Source organism: Bos indicus, chromosome 8 (genome assembly GCF_029378745.1).
Source record: "Bos indicus isolate NIAB-ARS_2022 breed Sahiwal x Tharparkar chromosome 8, NIAB-ARS_B.indTharparkar_mat_pri_1.0, whole genome shotgun sequence".
NCBI lineage: Eukaryota > Metazoa > Chordata > Mammalia > Artiodactyla > Bovidae > Bos > Bos indicus.
In genome coordinates this window covers 110,163,477-110,186,474 of record NC_091767.1, presented here as the reverse complement: position 1 = coordinate 110,186,474, position 22,998 = coordinate 110,163,477, and the positions used below count along the sequence as shown (strand labels likewise).

The following is a 22,998-nucleotide window of genomic DNA, read 5'->3' as shown; positions in this document are numbered from 1 at the left end:
AAGTTACAATCGTCACTTATTGCACACTCACTGGCTGCTGAGGGGTTTGCATACATTAACCCCAACCTTCCCAACAACTCTAGATGAGGAGACTGAAGTTTGAGTTGAAATGCTTTGCTCAGGGTCCCACGCCCCGTGGAGCTGGCCTATGACGTGAGTGCCTTATGCATAACAGGGGTAGACCCGGTCAGCCAGAGAGACCGTACCCCGAGGTCCTCCCCAGAGAGTGAGTCCGGATGCGGACATTTCTGCCCATCCTCCCCAGGGCCAGGGCCGATAATGACTGGAGCCATGCCCCCAGCCTCAACCCGCTATTCCTATGACTCTGTATGCTCTTTCGCCGTGTGCCACTCATTTAAATGTTGTGTGTGTGTGTGTGTGTGTGGGGGGGGGTTCCAGTTGTATCTCTGTGTTGTGTTTCTCCGCTTCGCGTTTGTGTGCAATCTGTTGCTGGTGTGTGTTACTGTGCTGTGACTCTGTGCCTGTCTGCTTTATATGTCTGTTTTGCGGTGTGTCTACGCTGTGTACACTCTTGCGTATCTGTGTCGAGACTCTCTAATGTGTGCTGTGTCGTGTAGATCGTGTGTGGTCAGCTTGCGTTTGTGCCGTGCGCTGTGTCTGTACGCAGGCCGTCTCCGCTGCAAGCGCCGGACGTCTGTGTGTTTCTGTTGTGCTAATCCCGTTTGGGCTGTTCCAGGTCTGTCCGGGGAGCGCGTCCCTGCGCCTCCGCACCTCCCCGCTGTGTGTCCCCGCCGGCTGACGTCTGCGCCCGGCGCGCAGAGCTGGGTTTCCTCAACAAGTGTGTGCCGGCCCCGGGCGCCGCGCGCGCGCCTCCGCCGAGGGGCCGTGCCGGGGCCCCGCGTCCGTGTGCGCCCGCGCCGCGTGTCTGCGCCGGGCGCGCGGTGGCGGAGGATGCGCGCCCGCGGGGGCGGGGGCGGGGGCCGGGGCGCGGCGCGGGGGCGGCCCGGGGGCGGGAGCGGGCGAGCCGGCGGGCGGGCGGTGCGGCGGGGCCCCGCGACCGCGGGCTCCAATGGCGAGGCCGGCGCGGCCCCCGCTAATTACATAAGCGGGACGTCAATAATTCGCGGGAAAACGCGAAAAAGATGGCGCCCCGCGCCCGGGGGGCCCCTTCCTGAGCGCCCGGGCCCCTCCCTCCTCCTCCTCCGGCCCCCCTCCTCCCCCCGGCGCCCCCGCCCCGCCCCGCCCCCGCCGAGACCCCGACCCCGGCCCCACGGGCGGACACTCGGCCGGGCAGCCGCGGGCCGAGCGCAGCCGCCTCCGCCGCCGATGCGCCTGGTGGCCAGACTCCAAGTGGGACCGGCGGACACGCAGCCTCGCGGTAAGTTCAGCGCTGCAGGCGGCCGGCCGCGGCCGGCCCCGGCCGGGGACTCCTCGCCACTCTCGCCTCTCCCTGCAGTCATCCCTCTTTTGGAAGTTTCCCTGGACTTTGGCGGGTCAAACGCCTCGGGGCCGGGAGGGGGGTTTGGAGTCCTGGGGAGATGCACGCCTGGGGGGGCGCGGGGTGGTGGAGAGGGGTGAACGGTGTCTGTGGGGCGGCGGGAGCCCCGCCCGGGTTCCCGAGCCTTTGGGGGGGGTCGTGTGTGACAGGTCGCTCTTCCCGTGCCCCAAATCTTTACTTTTCCTGTTCGGTGGGGGGACGGGCCTGGAGACCGACGGGGCCGCTTGGGATTTTGCTCACGTCCGAAGTCAGGCTGCAGCAGGATGGGGATGGGGGGAGGCCTGGCGTCGGAGCGATTGAAGATCAGAGCGCTTGAACCCGAAGGGGGGTCCTTCTGCAAGCGTTTTCCCCTCCCGAACACCCTTTTTAAAAAGCCAACGGCCGCCCTGGGAGAGGCCCCGGCGCATGAATCATCCTCGCTTCCTGCCCCCGCCCGGCCCCGCGCTCCGGGTGCCGCGGATTTGAACTGGACGCCGACGGGAACCCGCAAACAGGCATTTCTTTGCAGATGGGTTTGAATCAGCCAATCACAGCCCACGGGGGCCCGCTCCGGGAGGATGGAGGCGAGGGTGGAGGGGGGGCCAGCCACCCGAGGGCCCCCGCCCGGTCAGGGAGGGGGGTGCGGCGACTGGGCCTGCTCCCAACGGCGCGGCGGGGGAGGAAGTGTCAGTTTGTGAACCTGCCGCGGGCCCGGGCCAGGCCCGGCGGGGCAGGACCTTGCAGCGCTCGGCAGCCAGGTGGCAGGGAGAAGGCAGAGATTTGGACCGCACACCCTGCCCAGCGCCTGTGCGCTGTGCCCTGGAGAGGAGGGACGAATTGGGGGGTGGGGGGGCGGGTGGAGGGAAGAGGATGCGGCCGCGCCACCATCTGGAGAGCGAAGACCCCAGCAATGCCCTGCGTGCCCCGGGGCCCTTGACATGCACACACATGTGCTCTGTTTCCTATACTCACTGCCACAAAGCTGTAGACATCAAACACCGTCTCACAGGAGCACACACGCACTCACACGGAAAAACACACGACTGTCTCCCTGTAATCTACAGGTAATCATAACACCAGGTGCCCAGCGCCTGGGCAGAGAAGGAGGGGACTGGAATAGTGGGTGCAGGGAGCAGAGGGGGCTGTGCTTAGTGGAGAGTGTGGAGCCGCCTGGAGCCAGGTGAGCCCAGATTGAGGAGGAGGGGGCCTTGGGGTGGGGGACTTTGAATGCCACTGAAGGCTTTGGGGAACCACAGAAGGTTTCTGGGAGAAGAAGATGGGAATTGTTGGCCCTGGTGAGGAGTCTGGTGGGGAGGCAGGAAGACAGGGAGTGGCCTGTTTAGGGCTGTGCCTAGGTGGTACCATTCTGCATCCCAGGTGCCCAGCAGCTGAGTGAGCATGAAACAGTTATTGAATGAATGGCCCAGGCAAGATGAGGCCTGAACTCAGACCAGGCCAGGGAGATGGACAAGAGGAAGCCAAAAATCACTGTGCTTGAAGTTGGCTGCTTGTGGCAGGCACCTCATCGGTTGGAGAAGTCAAAGATGCTGGGGTGTTCTGGGGACCAGAGCAGTACCGCTAGCAGGAAGTGGGAGAGCAGCAGGAGCAGTGGGTTTCACAGGACGGTGAGAGACAGATGTAGAGAGGCTGGCATGGCGATGACTTCACTGCTTGGAGCCAATTTGCATCTGAGTAAAAGCATAAGTGAGTTTAAATGTCCCAGAATTGGTTTCCATTAAATCATCCCATAACTGAGAACAGAAAAGGAGATTACAGAAGACCCAGATGGCCAAGTCTATACCAGTTCATAAGCCACCAGGAGTTTTCCTTTCTAGGTGAGTTTTCTCCAGCCAGCTCTCGGGAGGGAGCAGGGGTCTGAAAACCCCCCCACTGCTGTGCTGGAGAAGGCCCTCCACTCAGAAAACACAGGGTGTGTTTGCTTTAGGGATAAAACCTCTGGCTCCAAAGCCACGGGGTATGGTTCAGATCTGCCTCATACACACCTGGGCAGGGGGATTTTGCTCTGTGGTTGGCTGAAAGAGCCGTTCTCTGTACAAGGTTGCGTGGTAGGGGTGGAGCAAGTGCAGAGTAGCTAATCGGCTCACCTGGTTAAGGACCATGGCTCTGCCTCTGAACCCAGAGCCGCTTCCCCTTGCCAGACTTCAGTTTCCTGACCTGTAAAATGGGAATAACAGTGACAACCTCACAGGTTGTCACGAGAATCCAGCGAGATGATAAAAGCATCTGGCACAGCACAGGTTACATAAATGGTAGCTGCTTTCCTCTCTCCCCTGTCTCCTGAAGTAAGGAGTAAAAACCCTGTTCCTTTCTCTTCCAGTGTCAGTGGAAGCTGATGGAGAATCGAGCTCTGGACCCAGGGACTCGGGACTCCTATGGTGCCACCAGCCACCTCCCTAACAAGGGGGCCCTGGCAAAAGCCAAGAACAACTTCAAAGACCTGATGTCCAAGCTGACGGAGGGCCAGTATGTGCTGTGCCGGTGGACAGATGGACTGTATTATCTCGGAAAGATCAAGAGGGTAAACCCTTCCTCCCTGGCCCCAGTTCCCCAGGCTCAGCATCTCTCTGCTCATTCCTGGTGCCAGCCTCAGACCAGGGGTGGAGGATGGGAGATTGCTGGCAGATTCCTGCTGTGCCCTCCTGCTCCAAAGCTGAAAGGGGAAGGAGGTGGAGCCTGCAAAAGCAGGTGCCATCCTTAGGGCACCTAAGGACATCTTTAGACAAGTGCTCTGTGAGCCTACAAAACAAAACAAAATCAGGTTGGAGAGATCATCTGGCCTCGGTATTCCCACCAAGTTGCCGTCACCTAGCCCCTCGCTGCCCAATTCCAGGGAGTGGGCGTGCACAGCCTTCAGGACCGCCGTTCTCCTTCTGGCCTGGCTCTACTTTTTGGAGCACAGAGTGACTCTTTGTGACCCCATGGACTATTCCAGTCCGTGGAATTCTCTAGGCCAGAATACTGGAGTGGGTTGCCATGCCCTCCTTCAGGGGCTCTTCCCAACCCAGGGATCGAACCCAGGTCTCCTGCATTGCAGGCGGATTCTTGGAGCACAAGGAGGGAGTCTGATCTCTCTGCCCTGTGGGGGCAGAGATGGGAGAGGAAGACCATGTTCAAGTGGCTTTTCCCCAGCTACCGTCTCACCCTGCTCCTCCCTTTCTCTGCTCCAGGTCAGCAGTTCTAAGCAGAGCTGCCTCGTAACTTTTGAAGATAATTCCAAATACTGGGTCTTATGGAAGGACATACAGCATGGTGAGTATTGCTGTGACTCCTCACCCCTGCCCCACTCTCCTCTTCTGCCTCCATTTTCTTCCTGCTCTCCTTCTGTCTCGTAACTTCCGGCATCTGGCCGTGTCCTTGGAGATTACCAGTTGTACGTTTACACGAGAACTCATTTATGACACCTGTCATCCTCTTGAGCATTCATCCCTCACGAGGGAGGCAGGCAGATGGAGAAGGCAGCTTGAGGAGGGGTGGGAGCAGGGTTGTGTCCCAGGCCTGTGTGTATTTCCCGGCTGCCCAAAGCTCTGGGTCCCTCTGGGGCTAGGAACAGAAGGGGCCCAGGCAATCGGAATTGAAACCTTTCGGTGTAAGCACAGTGTCCTCTATCAGCATGTTAAAAAACGAGGAGGCAGCTCTCTCCATGGGGGAGAGACCCACCAAGCCTGGAGCAGGCAGCGTGATGATGACGTAGCGGGATGGAGCTGGGCCCGTTTCCAGGGCTGAAAGGGAGCTGGGTTGGGTATCATCCCTGCCCTCAGACGGCTGACACTGTCTTACAGAGATGACGAACTGGGGGCATTCTTGCCACCGTTCTCCCCTGCCACGTGCGTGACAGACGTCACTGATCAATCAGAGCACTCATTTTCAACACGGAGCACCAGGCAGCCACTCCCAATGAGTTACCGTGTGAGAACAGACCTTTTTACCATTTATGCTCTAACAGGAGGACTGACATGGTGGTATGTGAGGAAGAGACAGGGTTTGGAGCCCGCCTTGGACCAGGCTTCCCCGATGGCTCAGCAGTAAGGAATCCATCTGCAATGCAGGAGACACAGGCCATACGAGTTTGATCCCTAGGTCAGGACGATCCCCTGGAGAAGGGAACGGCAACCTGCTCCAGTATTCTTGCCTGGGAAATCCCATGGACAGAGGAGCCTGGCAGGCTGCAGCCCATGGGGTCTCAGAGTCGGACACGACTTAGCAACTACAGCACCACCAGTGGTGTGGAGTTACAGGGAGTCAGTTTCTGAAGAATCTCTTACCTTGAGAGATGATTTCAGGAGCTTGCCAAGCAAAGACCACAGGACCCAGCCAGTTAGAAGAGTTTCCAGGGTGCCTTTTTCTCCAAGATGTTGTGGCTAATGCAGACTGATGCTTCTCCAGGCCCTTCTCACCCTAAATGTACTGTTTCAAGATCCAAAGCAATGAGGGGCTCCTCTCCTGGGCTGCCTGCTTATCGAAAGCAGAAGGAGCCAGCTGATGAGGAAAGACAGTTCACCTTAGCAAACCGTGAGTGTGCCGGGCACCAAGAAGGTGCGGCAGTGCTCAGCGGAGGAGCTGCGTGGACCCCAGATCACTGCTCCTCACGGAGGTCGGGCCCTCTGCGTCCACCCGGTGAGAGCACAAGGCTGAGCTTGCTGTAGGTGCCGACCCACGGCTTCATTAAGCCAGTGGAGACTTGCTGAGACCACGGTGCTCTTGATGCTCTTAAGAAATATAACTGCTGTCAACTGGCAAAAGGTCATTTAGTATCTAATAAGTAGTAAAGGAATGGAGAGTAACACAGTTACTATAATAAGCCAACCTGTTATTTCCTTTTCTAATCATATGAATGCGAGTTTACATGAATTCCTAAGATTCAAACTTTTCATTTTTTAAGTAACTGCTATATTTTCCTGGGATCATATTCAGGAATAAGAGGCAAGAGACCATTTATTCAACAAACAGGTCATGAACACATGTGATGTGCCACACCCACGTGAGGTCCTGGGGACATAGATGAACAGATACCTTTTGTGTCCTTACGGAACTTTCCATCTGCTGAGGGAAATGAGACTGAAACACACATGAAAACATACTTTATTCATTCAAACCCTTCACACACAAACACATGTTTATTCTTCAACAGCAATTGAACAAACTTAAAATTGTTATGGACCATTGAGACAGTTTGAAATGTGAACGCTGAATTTGTTGATGATACTAAGAAATTATTTTTAATATTTGGGTTCCATAAAGGTACTAGTTTTTTTTTTTTCTTTAGGAGAGTATAATCTTTCAGAGATGCCTACTGAAATATTTATGGAAATGATTGGGTATTTGGGGCTTGATTCACAACAAAACAGGAGGGGTAGTGGGTGGGAATATAGTCAAAACAAGACTGGCTGTGAATTCGTGACTGTTGATAAGAACATGGAGTTTCGTTATAACTTTATTATTATGCAATAATAAAAAATGTTTAAAAGTTATTTAACATAAAAACTTTAACAAGTCAAGTTAAATTAAGCAGGAGAGGCAGAATGGTATTGTCAAAAGAACAAATGATTTGGGGGACTTCCCTGGCGGTCCGGTGGCTAAGACTCTGTGCTCCCAATGCAGGGGGCCCAGGTTCAATCCCTGGTCGGGGAACTAGATCTGACATGCCTCAACTAAAAGAGAACCTTTGCCACAATGAGTATTAAAAAATCCTACATGCTGCAACTAAGACCCTGCATATCCAAATAAATAAATACTAAAAAAAAGAAAAATTATTTGGGACTTCCCTAGTGGTCTAGTTAGGAGCATCCCCTGGTGCCTCAGACAGTAAAGCGTCTGCCTGCAATGCAGGAAACCTGGGTTCGATTCCTGAGTTAGGAAGATCCCCTGGAGAAGGAAATGGCAATCCACTCCAGCACTCTTGCCTGGAAAATCCCATGGACGGAGGAGTCTGATAGGCTACAGTCCATGGGGTCGCAAAGAGTCGTACACGACTGAGCGACTTCACTTTAGTGGTCCAGTGGTTAACACTCTGGGCTTTCAATGCAGGGGGTGTGGGTTCAATCCCTGGCTGGGGAACTAAGATCCTGCATGCCTTGAGGTGTGGCCAAAACAAAACAAAAATCAAACAAGTTGATGTCAAACAGTGGTGGATTTGAATCCCCCTTCTGCTTTCTAGCTGAGCAAGGGACTTAACCGCTCTGAGCCTCAGTTTTCCCCATCTTTAGAATGGGGTGCTGGTCACAGGCAGCTCAGCATGGTTGGAGAGGCTCAGTGAGTCGGCCTCTGGAGCCCAACACTCAGACCCAGAGGCGCGGCGCCTGGTTTTAAGACCGTGGGTCATTCCCATGAACCCAAGCTGACCACGCAGGGTGCCTTTCTTCCAGCTGGTGTTCCAGGGGAGGAGCCCAAGTGCAACATCTGCCTGGGGAAGACATCAGGGCCCCTGAACGAGATCCTCATCTGTGGGAAGTGCGGCCTGGGTAAGTGTGACCAGACCTGGGGGTCCCCGGCCCCCACTGGCTCGGGACTCACTCCACATCCGATCCTCGGGGCCTCAGCTGGCTTCCTCTTTCTCTTGGTGGGGCAGAGTGACAAGGCGGCCAGTCTCTGGGAATGGGGGCCCAGGGAGGTGATCCTGGGGGAGAGCTGGGGCTTCTGGAAAGTGAGGGAAGTTAGGCGCTTTGCAGGTGGAGAGGATGGGTAGCAGAGATGGAGCACAGAGGCTGAAGTCAGACCCTGTGTGCTTCCCGCACGGGGCCCATGCCAGCTTTGGGTGGCCTGCTTGGACCCCAGCTTGGCTGCTGTGCCAGCCAGTAAGTACCCTGGCAGCTGGCAGGCACACGGCTCCCAGCACTCGCTGCCGCCCTCCCCAGCCTGGGGCCGCTGCTCCCTCGTGGGCACTCACCGCCCTCCTTTGCCCCGCTCCTAGGTTACCACCAGCAGTGCCACATCCCCATAGCGGGCAGTGCCGACCGGCCCCTGCTCACACCTTGGTTCTGCCGACGCTGCATCTTCGCGCTGGCTGTGCGGGTGAGCCCTCCATTCTTCCCACCTTGCCCCCCCTCCCCGCACCCGTCCAGTCTGGAAGCCCAGAGACTCTCTGGACTCAGGCCTGACTCCTGGTCCTAGCGCCTGGCTTTGGAGGCCGACAGCGGCTGCCACTTACCGGCTGTGTGCCCTTGGCCCGGTTCCTTAGCCTCCCTGAGCCTGTTTCGTCCGCTGCTAAATGGATGCAGGTTTGGTGTCAGGTGTAGGAGGCCCCCAACAAATAGCGCTTTGCTAATAACAGAAAAACCCATGTAAGTGCCCACTGTCGATACATATTGGCTCTGGTGACTTTTATTGTGCTTATTCCTGTTAATACTACTGAAAATGCAGATCCCTGGGGATAGAGAGAGGCTGGATCTGAGATCGATGAGAAAAGGCTCCGTGCGTTTCTGACTACATTGGAAACGCTTGTCCCACCTGGTCCGGCATCAACCTTGATAGCTTTGATGGGGATCCACGTGTGGCCCAACCGGGACCCCCGGGGGGTGACTCGGGCCCTCATCTCCCCGCAGAAAGGCGGCGCGCTGAAGAAGGGCGCCATCGCCAGGACGCTGCAGGCCGTGAAGATGGTGCTGTCCTACCAGCCCGAGGAGCTCGAGTGGGACTCCCCCCACCGCACCAACCAGCAGCAGTGCTACTGCTACTGCGGCGGTCCTGGAGAGTAAGGCGGCGGGGCGGGGCGGGGCCTCCCCGACGGGCGTGGTCTCCCTGGTGGGCGGGGCTCCAGGGAGGCAGGGGCGAGGCTGGCTGGGGTAGCCGGACCCCCAGAGAGGAGCCCGCAGCCTCCCACAGGCTCTGGAGAGCCAGAGGCTAGCACTAGGGGGAGGGGGGGCGCTGGGGGTGGAGGTTTTCTTGGGGCTCCATGGAAGAGAAGGAAGTGTCGCACAGCGGTTAACAGCCTGGTCCCGAGTGTCCACGTTCTCCCAGCCCCTTACAGCTATGCTGTCCCTGAGCTCCATTCTCATGACAGCTGTCCCGTGGCTTGGGGGTTGTGAGTAGAGCGTGATTTAGATCATTCATGTAAAGGCTCACACAGTGCCTGGCACTTGGCAAGCACTTAATAAATGTGAGCTCTTCCTGTTGGTGCATGGACGTTTGGATAAACCTTTCCATCATCAGAAGCAGTGAAACAGGTTGCTGGTGAGAGATGAAGGTCCTTTTCCCTGGAGGTGTGCAAGCAGGGCTGGGCATGTGTGAGGAACTTTGGAGGGTGTTCTCACCCTGACTATAGAACAGGAGCCTTTCTTTGATTCTTCCTTGTGGCCTGGGCCTGCGTGTAGCTGTGGGCGATTGAGCCGGTTCCCTTGGGTTGACTGCACCAACCTTGTGGGAAGAACCACAGGAGTGAGAGATGGAACCTCTGCTCGCAGGGAACAGCCCACAGGGCGCCCTGAAGTCCTGAGTCTCAGCCCCCAGTTCTGCTGACAAGCCCTGGGGGTCTGAAGGCCGTGCTTACAACCTAGCTGGGTGATTTGGGCAAATCACATGAAGTGCTTCATCGAGATTAATAACCTTGGCCCATCACCTTCTGTGGGTGTTGTGGCCTTTGGGATTACAGGTGGAGACATACTTATAGAGACCTTTGCAGCACTGAGGTGGTGGTTCTCAATGCTTACAGGGCAGAGTTGCTCGGGCGATTGTCAAATATGCATCTCCCTGGGGCTGCCCCAAGACTGAGTAGACCTGGAACAGGTCCAGGAATCTTCTGCATTTTAACCTAGACTCCAGGTGATTCTGACGCAGGTGGTCCATGGACCACACCTGTCAAGTGTGTTAGTTAAGAAAATACCTTTTTTGGTTTTCATTCTTATTCAGTGAGTAGTTGTTGAATGGTTTTAACAGGATGGATACAGCCTCAGGTGAGGGGCTCACAGGAGCCTTTATTTTCCCATGAAATGCCCTGGGCAAACCTTTCCCCATCAGTGGTGCTTGGGAAGCAACGTGTGGGGCACAGACCCGAGAAGAGGGCTCCAGTGGGTAACAAAGAGCATGGGCTCTGGAGTCAGGAGGCTAGGATCTGAGTCACTCTCCACCCCTTGCCTCCTGAGCAACCTTGAACAAGCTATCTGTAAAATGGGAACAGAGGCCCGTGTTTGACCAACTGGGTAGAGCAAATGATACCATGTTATGTCCTGCTGCTCAGGCCTCCCCTGGCACAGCCCAGGGCTTGGTAACTGTGAGTTCTCTTCCCTTTCCCCCGCTGGAGGGCAAGTTTGTGTTGGGGAAGGTTGCTGAGGCCGATTCCTGGCTGGGAGTGCGGGCCTGGCTGACCCTGGCTCCTCTGGCTCTCCAGATGGTACCTGCGGATGCTGCAGTGTTACCGCTGCAGGCAGTGGTTCCACGAGGCCTGCACCCAGTGTCTCAATGAGCCCATGATGTTCGGTGACCGGTAGGTGCTTGTCTGGTCCGACTCAGCCTCGGGGTTGTGGCGGGGGATGGGGGCAGAGGCTACAGCAACTCCTTCAGATTGCCTGCCAGACCTCAGAACCCTGGGCTCTGGGACAGCGTAGCCTCCTGTCTACGGAGGCTGCTCAGGGTTGGGAGGTCTTCCCCGTAGAGGGACCAGCTGAACCACATCCCTAGTCTCCACTGACTTGCGGGGGACCTTAGACAAAGCCCTGCCTTCCCCAAGCCCCAGTCTCTTCAAGGGTCTGGGAAGTGGGAGAGACACAGGCCTGCCCTACCCCTGCCCAGGATTGTTGGAGGAGCCACAGCGGGGATGGATGACTTGATCTGGCCTCTAACAAGGGGGCTAAGCTAGTGGAAGGTGTATGTGTGTCAAACCAGATACTGTGCGTGTCTTGGTTGGTGCCTCATGAGGTTTGCGACTAAAGTAGGTGTGCGTGCGTGCACGTGTGCACGTGTGTGTATCTGTCTCTGTCTCTCTCTCAGGCAGAGGGGAAGAGGTGGCCCCTGCAGCCCAGCCGTGTGTGGCTCCCTCTGAGCTCAGCCACAGTCCAGGGCAATGCTGTTTGGGAAAGGGTTTGAGGTAGCGGTTGGAAGGGGTGGGGAAACAGTTCTTGGTCCCTGTTCTGTCCCATCTTTGTCCCCTCCTCGGAGGAGATGAAGACAGTGCTGACCGTGAACAGTAGGTTGGGGGCGAGGGTGCAGGACTAGGGTGGGATGGCAGAGCCCCTCCTACCACTGGGCCCCTTTTCACCCCCACAGGTTCTACCTGTTCTTCTGCTCCGTGTGCAACCAGGGCCCAGAGTACATTGAGAGGCTGCCCCTGCGATGGTGAGAGGGTGGGGCTTGGCCCAGGCCCCTCCTGGCCCCTCTCAGTGTCTCCCCTCTGCGTCCCTCTGGGAACAGTTCTGCCTCCAGCCCCCAGGTCCCAGCCTTGCCCCCGCCCTTCAGCCTGGGTCCAGGGCGTTGCGACCCTGGCTGCTCAGGCTGCCGCCTCACGCCGGCCCCACCTCCGTGCACCCTTGCCCAGGGTCGATGTGGTTCACCTGGCCCTCTACAACCTGGGCGTGCAGAGCAAGAAGAAGTACTTCGACTTTGAGGAGATTCTGGCCTTCGTTAACCATCACTGGGAGCTCCTGCAGCTTGGGAAGGTATGCACAGCCGTGGGCCATGATGAGGATGGCGGGAATCCTCTCCACAGTGGGGTGCCCTGAGTCCAGAGGGGTGAAGGCTGTGCCCAGGGTCACACAGTGCAGAACCAGAGTCTGGGTCTCTGAGCACAGCTTTTCGAGAACTGCTGTGCTGTGAGAACTGTGAGGGCTGCTGAGCAGGTACCAAGGTCCAGTCTTTGAACTGCTGTATCCCTGGGTCCAGGCTTCTGAGCCTGGGCCCTGCAAGGGGCTTCCTGACCCAGGCTTTGGTAGTAGGTGGCTTAGGGCCTCACCGACTCATCTGTAGGGAGCTGGGGGTCAAGTCTGGCTGGAGAAGGCCTCTCTGCAGTGACCCACTCCAAATTGCCTGGCTAGGATGGAAAGTGAAGTGGGCCTGCCCCCTGCTGGCCGTACTCTGAATAGCAGCATATTCAGAGTACTCTGAGTACTCTGAATTCTCAGGGGTATTCATCAGGGGTCCCGTGAGCTGGGAGTCACCAAGTGCAGTAACAGACCAGAGACTTCCAGGATTTCAGAGGTGGAGAGCCGCTTGCTGGTGACTGCACAGCTTTGGAGCTGAGCCAGGGCCTCCCCAACCACTTCCCTGGCAGGGCCATGCCGCCTTCTGTGACACCCTCAGACCCCCTCCACCATATCCAGAGGGAGGCGTCTTCACTGACTGCCCAAATCCTTTCATGAAACGGGGATTTTTAAAGTAATCTTTATTCTTGGCAGAAGTTCCTCGTGTAATAACATCTTCATTTACAGTTTGATAATTTATTAATGACATACATATTATTAATGTCAAGCCCTAAAAGATAGGTAGAGCTGATATTTTTTTAACAAGTTTTTTTTCTGATCTATATACATAAAAAAGTCCTACATGTGCCTGGTAGAAAATTCTCAAAGTACCAAAAAGTATAAGAACGTATACTTAAAACCATATGCCTGCATCACGCCCCTCAGAGACATCTATTAGTAATGCGCACAGGCACACATCGTTCAGTTCTTTCTTCTGTGTCTGTTTTTTTTACATGAGGTTATACGGTATTTGCAGTTTTTTATTGAAGTAGAGTTGATTTAAAATATTGTATTAGTTTCAGGTATAGACAGCAAAGTGATTGTTATAATTTATGTATGTATTTCCGGATTATTTTCCATTTTAGGTTGTTACAAGGTATTGAATATAGTTCCCTGTGCTGCACAGTAAATCCTTGTTGCTTATCTGTTTTATATATAGTAATATGTATCTGTTAATCCAATGTCCCTAATTTATCCCTCCCCCATCCTTTCCTCTTTGGTAACTGTGAGTTTGTGTGCATGCATGCTAAGTCCTGCAGTTGTGTCTGACTCTTTGCAACCCTATGGACTGTAGCCCACCAGACTTCTCTGTCCATGAAGAAGGGATTCTTCATGGCAGGGGGTTCTCCAGGCAAGGAGACTGGAGTGGGCTGCCAGGCCCTCCTCCAAGGGATATTCCCAACCAGGGATCGAACTCTTATGCCTCCTGCGTTGGCAGGAGGTTTCTTTATCAATAGTGCCACCTAGGAAGCCCAACCATAAGTTTGTGGGAAGGTAAATTGGTGCAGCCACTATGAAAACCAGTGTGGAAGTTCCTTTAAAAACTAAAAACAGAGCCACCATATGATCCAGCAATCCCAGTCCTGGGCATATATTCAGAAAACATGAAAACGCTAAGTTTAAAAGATACGTGTGCCCCAGTGGTCATAGCAGCGCTGTTCACAATGGCCAAGGCAGAGGGACAACCCGAGTGCCCACCAGCGGATGGTTGGTGTAAGAAGATGTGCAAATGTCAAGAATGGAAATATTCCCGTGTGCAGTGCAGCATGGACGGATCCAGAGAACATCGTACTAAGCGAAGTCAGGCAGAGAAAGACAAACACGCCACTTATGCGTAGAATCTAAGACATAAAGAAGCCTGTATATAAAACAGACTCATATACAAATTTAAGTCACGTTTTTCAGCGTGCATTATATCATAAATACTTTTCCATATCACAGGAGTTTTTGTCAACATTTCCCACGGCTGCATTGGTTCCCTCCATAGTTTATTTACTTGTCTCCGTCCTGCTGGGCACATAGTTTTTTCCCCACATTTTTCATATTTGCCCATCGTTAGGAACATGCTGCAGTGAACGTTTTTGTATATAAAACTTTGTTGGTGTGTCGTGTCTGTACGATAGGATCCATGAAGCACCATTATTGGGTCAAGGGCAGGGACATTTTTAAAGCTCTTGGTACATTTACGACAGGAGTTATTCTCCTCGTTTACAGATGGGGGTGTGAGGTCAGAGAGGTGAAAAGACTTGTCTGAGATCATGGAACAAGTCGGTGGTCCTCACCTGGAGGACTCAGAGCATCCAGAGCTTGAGGGGAAGGGAGGGGACGGGGACTGAGGACTTCTCGGAGGCCAGGTGCCGGGTCTGACTGTCCTGCTCCCCTGTAGCTCACCAGCACCCCTGTGACGGACCGAGGCCCACATCTCCTCAATGCACTGAATAGTTACAAGAGCCGGTGCGTACAGGGAAGGACGGAGTGCTGCGTGGGGTTGGGGGTGGGGGGTGGGAACTGATAGGCGGTATTTCAAGTGTCCTCCTGCCGCATTACCCTCGTACCAGCTGTGCTCCCATCTGGGTCTCCCCCTGCTTCTCTGTGACTGCATCACCCATCCTTCAAGGTCCAGGGAGCACTCATCTTTGGGATGCCTCCCCTGAGCACTCCAGCAGCCTGACCCTTTTTCCTGCTGGGTTCAGCTCCATAGGGGGCTGCCCCCCTGCTCTAGCCATCTGGGGTTCTGGGCCAGGCCCTGAGGCCTTGGTTCATCGTCTCGGGTGGGCTGCAGCCTCCTAACTGTCCCCAGCCTGTGTCTTCCCACCTGGACTATTGAGTTCCTCTTGGGACACACATGTCCCCACCACAGGGAGTGCCCAAGCTCCTGAGCTTGGCAGTCTGGGCCCGGTATGATCAGATCCTGCCCACACCTTCTGCCACGGGCCCTGTGCGTGATTTCCTGAGTGCCACCCACTCTGAACCCTTTGCTTCCCTCCCCAGTGCTTTTCTCGCACTCCTCACCCCAGACGCTCTTCAGTCCCTTTTGTCCATTTGCTCCATCAGCGACTGTCTGTTGAACTGTGTCAGCCCTGTGTAGGTGCTGAGGCCACAGCGAATAAGACACGGTCCCTGACTGCTGTGAGACCTCCCCAGGCCTCTCTAGAGAGGGTTATCCACTCTGTCTTCCATCTTCTTCGACTCTGGGGCCTGGACACAGCCCTACCTACACCTGAGCACAAGGGGCCTCTTGCCTTCTCCATGGGCAGTCTCCTGGGGGTAAACTGCAGCGAGGCCCCTCTGAGGCCCCCACGCAGCTCAGCCCGTCACAGAAGGGTGAGGGCACTGCCTGCAGGAGCTCTCCGGATTCCAGGGCTGTGGAACCCTGTGTTGCCACCATAAGGGTCCCCTGGGGGCGGGGTGAGGCTGTCCTGCAGGCCGAGCTCTCGGGGGCTGGTTGAGGCAGAGAAGGGGAGAGGAGCGCGACGCCCGAGATGAGGAAGGACAGGGAGGAGCCACCTGAGCCCCCGATCCCGCAGGCCTTGCGGACTCAGTGTCTCCACGGGCCGCTCTGGATTTTAGCGCTGGGTCCGGGAAGGCAGAGAGGGAGGTTTTTAACACTTGGCTCTCCTCCCCAGGAGGATGGACGGACAGGCTCCAGAGCTTTCTCCTCTCCCTGCCCACCCCCAGGTTCCTCTGCGGCAAGGAGATCAAGAAGAAGAAGTGCATCTTCCGCCTGCGCATCCGTGTCCCACCCAACCCGCCCGGGAAGCTGCTGCCCGACAAGGGCCTGGCGCCCCCCGAGCACGGCGCCGCCTCCGAGCTGCGGAGGAGAGGGAAGAGCAAGCCCAGGTCAGTGCCCGGGACCCCAGGGCGGGGCCGCGGCCGGCCTTGGGCTCTCTGCGCCCCGCTCCAGCGCCAGCCCCCTCCGACGGGCTGTGCGGTGACATCGGAGGGAGCGAGGGCAGGACTCCGGCCAGTTAGTCCCAGCCGGAGGCGCCCTCGGGGGCCAGTCCGTGGCTAGGCCGGGGCCTGACCCAGGCCCCACTGCCTCCACCACAGCCTCTCGCTGGCCTTGCTCGGAGGGGAAGCCGGGAACCAGTCTTGCTGGCTTAGGGCCAAGCCAGCGAGGCGAGGGGCAGTGAGAGTGGGGGAGGGGTCCCTAGCGCTCCTGGCTTCTTCCCAGGTGGCGCTGGTGGGAAAGAACCTGCCTGCCAACACGGGGACAGAAGAGATGTGGGTTTGATTCCCGGATCGGGAAAGATCCCCTGGAGGAGGGCATGGCAACCTACTCCAGTATTCTTGCCTAGAGAATCCTCATGGATAGAGGAGCCTGGCGGGCTGTGGTCCATGAAGTCACCGAGAGTCGGACACGACTGCAGTGACTTAGCAGCAGCAGCGCTCCTGGCTGAGACCAGCCCTGCTTCCCGGGCATTGGGGGGTGGCGGGCAGAGCTCCTGGACGCCTGGGTGAGGAGCGGTGCCACCATACCCGCCTCCACCTCCCAGCCTGCAGCCCCCAGTTCCCCAGGGCTCCCCCGGAAGGACAGCCTGTCCCCACGCTGACCCCACCCATCCCCTGGGCCTTCGGGCTCTGACCGGGCTACTGTCTCCTTTTTCTGTCTCCACAGTTTGTTGCCTCATGAATTCCAGCAGCAGAAAAGGCGAGTTTATAGAAGAAAAAGATCAAAGTTTTTGCTGGAAGACGCTATCCCCAGTGTTAGTTGCTCGTTTTCTCACTCTCCACTTTCACACGTAGGGGCCACACCCACTAGGGATCCTGGCACAGAAAACCGGGTCTCCCAGACCCAGGGACTCACCCACGTCCCTGAAAGGAGAAAACCGGTTCCTCTGACAGCTGGTTACACAAGGAGGTGCTCCTCCTTTGTCTCCCCAAGTTCTCCTGAGAACCCAGAGCGGGGCTGGGCCAGGGTGGGTCGCAGCCTTGCCCCGCTGTCCAGGTGGGGAAACTGAGGCCCCAGAGAGCAGTGACTCTGCTGAGGTCACACCCCAGGCGGTGGCAGAGCCCGGCCCGGAACCAGGGCTCTGGAGCTCTCTTGCATCCAAGCCGGGGCCCTCGCTGTGGGCAGTAATATGAGCAGTGCCTCACATCTCCCCGGGCCGTTTATAAGGCGCTTTCACGATCCTCGGGCTTCCCTGGTGGCTCAGCTGGTAAAGAATCCGCCTGCCATGTGGGAGACCTGGGTTTGATCCCTGGGCTGGGAAAGATCCCCTGGAGAAGGGAAAGGCTACCCACACCAGTATTCTGGCCTGGAGAATTCCACGGAACGTGTAGTCCGTGGGGTCACAGAGAGTCGGACACGCCTGAGTGACTTTCAGAATCCTCATTCCCTTCTGCCATGCTGACACCTCTGGGAGTCAAGCTCGGTAGGGGTCCTTACCCACCTCTGAGTGGAGGGAACCGAAGCCCACAGATGGGCCGGTCGGGCAGTCACCTAGAGACAGTCAGGACTGGCACCGGCGTGCCCCGCCTCCCCGGGCAGGACCGGAAGAGAGAGGAAGTGACAGGCGTGGCTGCGGGGAGAAGTGTGCTGGGGGCGGGGCGTGTTGCTCCCGGCTGACCCCGCCCCGTGTGTCCACAGAGCGACTTCACCTCCGCCTGGAGCACCAATCACCACCTGGCCAGCATATTTGACTTCACACTGGACGAGATCCAGAGTTTAAAAAGGTAACAGTGAGGGGCCCGGCAGAGAGGGCTGCTCTGGCTGGAGACGGGAATAGAACTGAGCAGGGAGACAGATGCCCCCTGTTCCCCCAGCCCTGCAGGGGGCGAAACACAGAGCCTTGGAGGATGGAGACACTCTCCTGGGGTCGCTGAGTTAAAGGCTCTGCACTGCAGAAGGCTGCCGGAAGGGTCTTTCTGCATCAGGGCTTTCAGCCTCACACCTCGCCCCCACCCCCGGAGGCCTGTGGGGCTCCCGGGGATAGCCCCCAGAGCCCAGCCCTCCCTACACCTCCTGCCCCCCTCTCCCCACTGCTTCACACCTGGCACCAGACTTGCTGTGGTCACCCCACATTCACGGTCCTCTGCGGAGCCGCCCCTGACCCTCCCCGGGCCCTGGCGGATGCTCCCTCTGCCCCACGGCACCTCGTCCTCGGTGCCCCTATGGGTGGGGCCGCATCCAGCAGTTTTATTCTCCTGACTATTGAAGGTTATCTCGGGCTCTCCTGTAGGCACGAAGGAGGGGGCAAGGACTTCGGTCAATGAGGCCTGGGCCCCAGCCCCTACTTGCCAGCTGCCAGCTGTGTGACTTTGGCAAAGTTCTCTAACCTCCCTGAGCCTCCTCCGTGGCTGCTGCTTGGCTGTTAGGAGACTCAGAACCCTCTTTATCGTCTCTCGTTGTCACAGTGCTGTGTCGCCGACCGGGGAGGTGGTCAGGGAAGGCCTCTGTGGCCTCCGGGGCTTTGAAGGCTTGGTGGGCAGCCAGTGGATGGGGGAGGAGGCGCACCTGCCGCTGTGGTGTCGGGCAGCTCGGGGCGAAGGGGCTCGGCTGAGAGGAAGGGTGCCAGGCAGAGGGGCCAGAGATGCCCAGGAAAGCCCTGGGGCACTGAGGGCTGGCCGTAGGCTCACCCCTCCTCCCCCTCAGCGCCAGCTCAGGCCAGACCTTCTTCTCGGACGTGGACTCCACCGATGCCGCCAGCACCTCTGGCTCTGCTTCCACCAGCCTCTCCTACGACTCCAGGTGAGCGCCCCGGCGCCCCTACCCCCACCTGTGACGAGGGCCTCACCCTGCGCTCCTGTGTCGGGACCTGGCCTTCTGTCCGTGTGGGCGTCGGGGTCTGAGACCCGCTGCTTTTTCCCACTCCTCTTCACCCGCTGCCGTGTGTGTGGCACCTCTTGCTGGGCAGTCTCAGATCCGGGTTCTGCCGTTCTCGGGCTCTGACCGTCATGTGCCAGGATTCTGTGACATCTGTGCCTCTGCCTGTGAGGTCCCTGGCCGTGGTTCTTGGCTGTCTGAACCGTGTCTGCCTGCTGGGGGTCTTTCTTTAAGGAGCAGAGCCTGACAGAGAGGGGAAATGTTCTCCTGCAAAGTGTGAGGACTGGGAGAGGGGACAGGAGTCCCCAGGAGCCTCACGAAGGGTACCACGTGCTTCACCACAGCAGGTCCTCAGCAGCAAAGGGCAGGGGGGTGCTGCAAAGCGCACGGACCCGCTCTCAACCGAGGCTCCTTTAACGGTGTTCAGGGCACTCGTGACCCTTGCAAGAGGGGAATTAAAAGCATGCCCGTTGAAGTCCGTCGTCTCCAAACACCTCTGGGTGTCATTCTCTGCTGCCGCCTCCGTGGTTTCATGTCCTTCTCGCTTCTTAGGTTCTTACTGGTGCTTTGGATCTGGGTCTCTAAGTGCCTGTGAATGTGTACTCTTCTTTAGTTTCTCTCCCCTCTGCCCTGTGGGGGTGGGGGGAGTGGAGACACGTTTGTTTCTTGGACTCAGGCAGCGCTGAGCTCAGTATAAAAGAGCGAGGCTCTGGAGATGGACGCAGCTAGGGTTGGGTCCCGGCTCTGCCACTCCCGGCTGGCACTTTCCCCCTCTGGGGTCTCCTCAGGGCTGCCATGAGGATTCAGTGAGCCACCTGGGGCCTGGGGCCGGTGGAGCTCAGGGACAGGGACTGGTGGGGGTGATCCCATCTCATTTCCATCCTCCCCGCCTCGCCCCCTCCCCACGCAGACGGACGGTGGGCAGCCGCAAGAGGAAGCTGGCAGCCAAAGCGTACGTGCCACTGCGGGCCAAGCGCCGGGCAGCCGAGCCGGGCGGACGCTGCGCCTCGGACAGCAGCGCAGAGGGGGCCTTAGGCCCCGAGCGGCCAGACGAGGGCGTCGACAGCCACACGTTTGAGAGCATCAGTGAGGACGACTCGTCCTTGTCCCACCTCAAGTCGTCCATCACCAACTATTTTGGCGCGGCGGGGCGGCTAGCTTGTGGGGAGAAGTACCAGGTGCTGGCTCGGAGGGTCACACCAGAGGGCAAGGTGCAGTACCTGGTGGAGTGGGAAGGGACCACCCCTTACTGACCAGCCCCCCAAGGAGGCCCGGAGCCCTGGAAACCAAAGGAGAGGCGGTGGAAGCCACAGGCTCCCCGGTCCTCCCCAGGCTGCAGGAGGGAGGGACAAGACAGAGTTGAGGGCCCGGCTGAGCTCTGCCTGCCCGCCTGTGCCTCTGCTGCCCCGTCTGCTCTGGGCCCTCAGGCTCACCGCCCCTTCGCCCGTGTCTCTGCGGTCCCGCCGGCTGTCTCCACATGCTCCCTCCAGCTGTTCACCTGTCCCTCCAAGTTAGCATCCCTCCTGGCTCCCCCGTGTGTCCCCCTCCCTTTCCCCTTTTGGGTGTGTGCATTTGCACACCCAGCCCTCCCCTGGACATCCTTCACACCTGACCCATCCCGGGGACCACACGAGGAGGACGGAAGTCTTTGAGAAAGACGGGGTGAAGGTGGGTAAGAAGAGGCCTTGTGGAGCTCCTCTCTCACGTTCCCACCCCTCCTCCTGTCCCAGGGAGGAGGTGGTGAGGGTGGGAGAACGCCTCTGGGAAGCCTGCAGGGCAGAGACCCTGCGACTCTCAGGATCCAAGGAGGAGGAGGAGGCTGGGTCTCTGCTTCAGAAGGCAGGGGGTGTCGGCTTCCGAGAACCCCGTTTTCCCTTCTCGGGTCACGTTCCCTCTCTGTTGCCGTGGAGCGGGGCCTGGCCTTGCAGGCGGAAGGCATGAGGAGAGGTAGCCGTGTCCTGCTTGCTACATCTCGGACTGCCTCCTACGCCACACAGCCCGAGGGCACGTGCACACACACGCACGCGCACACATGCACGCGCTTCCATCTGTGTGTGCGCTCTCACCTCCAGGCACACACATGGTCCCAGCCTCCAGGGGTACACACACCACACACATAGCCACACATCCCTTTGGGTGCCAGCCTGGCTCCTGCCCTTGGCTTTTCCTGGGCCCTCTTATGGGCGCCACGTGCTGCAACGAAATGTGAACGTCCAGCTCGGGCCGGTGAACCAGCCTGGGCCCGAGAGGGAAGCAGGGGGACTCACACCTTCTTCCGTACCCCCTGCCCAGCTCTGAAACTGACAATCACTTTTGGGGGCAGGTTGGGACTTTTTTTTTTTTTAAGGGCCTGAGTCATTACATCCCCTCAAAAAAAGGGAAGCCTTTTGTCAGTGGGAGTAGAGTTCTTAGAACCGACATTAAAACTCAGACCCATCTGGAGGGAGATCAAAAATGGGAGGGGAAGGAGACCCCTCATTTTTGCTGCTTCCGGAGGCATTAGAAACTGACTCACTTGATTGGAAAGAAGTGCCTTGACTGGGGCGAGGGGTGTGCCAGATGGGGGCCAGCCTTGCCAACTGCTGCCGTGGCCTCCGGCTTGGCTGGGTTTTGGAGGCTGCCAGCAGCAAGGCGAAGGGGGCAGCTGCAAGCCTGGAGCTGGTCTTTCCATTATTAGGCCACCCCCCATCTGTGGGCTTTGGGGTGGGGGTCGCTGAGAGCGCTCAGATGCCCCTTGCTTCAGATCCTGGCCCCAGCAGTGCCTTTCAAGCGGGCCTTCACCTGCGGTGCAGCCCCCACTTCCTCTGCTTCCCAGCCTGGTCCAGGCAGGGATGGCTGGTTGGGCCCAGCTTGCCCCCGTCTCAGCCCCACTGCTGGTGCTACTGACGCTCCCTGACGGGGGCCGGGTGGAAGGGACGCTGAGAAGCCAGCCCCCGCTCAGCCATGGGGTGGGACTGAGAACCAGTCCCTGGCTTCCTGCCTGGCCCCAGAGCACAGCAACCTCCCAGCTCTGCTCCCAGGCTTCTGAGAAGGTGCGGGACGAACACGGCCTGTTGGTGCCCCTGTGCCGCCTCTCCCCAAGCTCCAGAAGCTCTGGCCCGGAAGACGGGGAGGAGGGACACAGGGTCTTCCCCACTGGGAGGTCAGCGTGAGGCCTGGCAAAAGGCCACCCTGACTCCACGCCCCAGCCTTTCATTCCCACCTGGCGATAGCTGCATTACTGCCAACTGACCTTATAACCCTGTGCACCTTCAGAAAGATTTATGGTTTTGAATTGCTGCTTTTAATAACATTTGTTATATTAAAATTATAATTAATGTGTCTGATTTACATTTTAAAGGCTCCCTCTGAAAAACGACCTGTCATTGCTTTAGTGAAGTATCAGGAAGGTGACGGGGAATGGTGGGACCCTATCCCCTCCCCAGTCACCCTGCCGCTCCGGCACCTGCCACCACATTCTCTTAGCAGTGTTCTTACCTTTACCACCAGGACAGAGAACCTTTTTTCTGCTCTGAGGACCCTGCCCATGGGGGCAGGAAACATCAGCTGAGAGCCACGGAGATAAAAGCTGGGGCCTGAACCTCGAATGTGACCCCGTGAGGATGCTTTGGTACAGGCGTTGTAAAGCTTCACTAAGCACACGATTGCAGGAATCTGAAGTGTGCTCCTGGCCCCGCCCCGTCGGGCTCCTTTGCTTCAGTCCCCTTCCCGCACCCCCCACCCACCGCTTCACCTGCCTGGGAGAATCCCTGCTGGTGTTCAGCCCCCTAGATGCTGAGGGGACAACCTCATAAACACTACAGATTGCCACCTTACATAAACTTCTGTAAGTCGGGTAGTTTGGAGAGAGAAAAAGCGGGGGATAGGAAAAAGCTACAGGCAGGTGAAGGCCATGGGCCTAACTGAACTCTATTTCCAAAGTTACTGTAGCCTGTTAAACCCTGAGTGTTAATGGCTGACCTTAAAAACTGCTGGCCAGTTCTTTACGGTCTGACCTGCCAGGGACACCCTTGTTAACTGTAGCTCCCACTCTTTCCTGCCCCTCCTGCGGCCTTTGACTGCCCTGGGAACAACCCGCGCTTGAGGCCAGGGCGGGGGGCTGAGTCTCG

At 57.6% G+C, this 22,998-nt stretch overlaps 1 protein-coding gene across 2 annotated transcripts; it reads left to right on the top strand.

Annotated features, from left to right (window-relative positions):
- Nucleotides 1-415: 415 nt before the first annotated feature.
- Nucleotides 416-22,215, top strand: PHF19 (PHD finger protein 19). 2 transcript variants are annotated; one of them, XM_070795391.1, is made up of 15 exons: nt 416-1,339; nt 3,777-3,977; nt 4,627-4,708; nt 7,822-7,917; nt 8,367-8,467; nt 8,998-9,146; nt 10,779-10,874; nt 11,654-11,722; nt 11,922-12,042; nt 14,510-14,577; nt 15,802-15,963; nt 16,742-16,829; nt 17,714-17,799; nt 18,719-18,814; nt 19,800-22,215. In XM_070795391.1, the coding sequence occupies exons 2-15, from the start codon at nt 3,792-3,794 to the stop codon at nt 20,140-20,142; spliced, it is 1,743 nt and encodes a 580-aa protein (XP_070651492.1). In that variant the 5' UTR covers nt 416-1,339; nt 3,777-3,791; the 3' UTR covers nt 20,143-22,215. The 2 variants fall into 2 exon arrangements, with proteins under 2 accessions (XP_070651492.1, XP_019822395.2); XM_019966836.2 differs by lacking the exon at nt 416-1,339 and adding an exon at nt 2,656-3,273.
- The last annotated feature ends 783 nt before the right edge of the window (nt 22,216-22,998 follow it).

Coding starts and splice junctions, on each gene's coding strand:
- PHF19 (XM_070795391.1), top strand. CDS start 3,792: ATGGAGAATCGAGCTCTGGACCCAGGGACTCGGGACTCCTATGGTGCC. Junction 3,978..4,626: donor ATCTCGGAAAGATCAAGAGG/GTAAACCCTTCC, acceptor TCTCTGCTCCAG/GTCAGCAGTTCTAAGCAGAG. Junction 7,918..8,366: donor CTGTGGGAAGTGCGGCCTGG/GTAAGTGTGACC, acceptor CCCCGCTCCTAG/GTTACCACCAGCAGTGCCAC.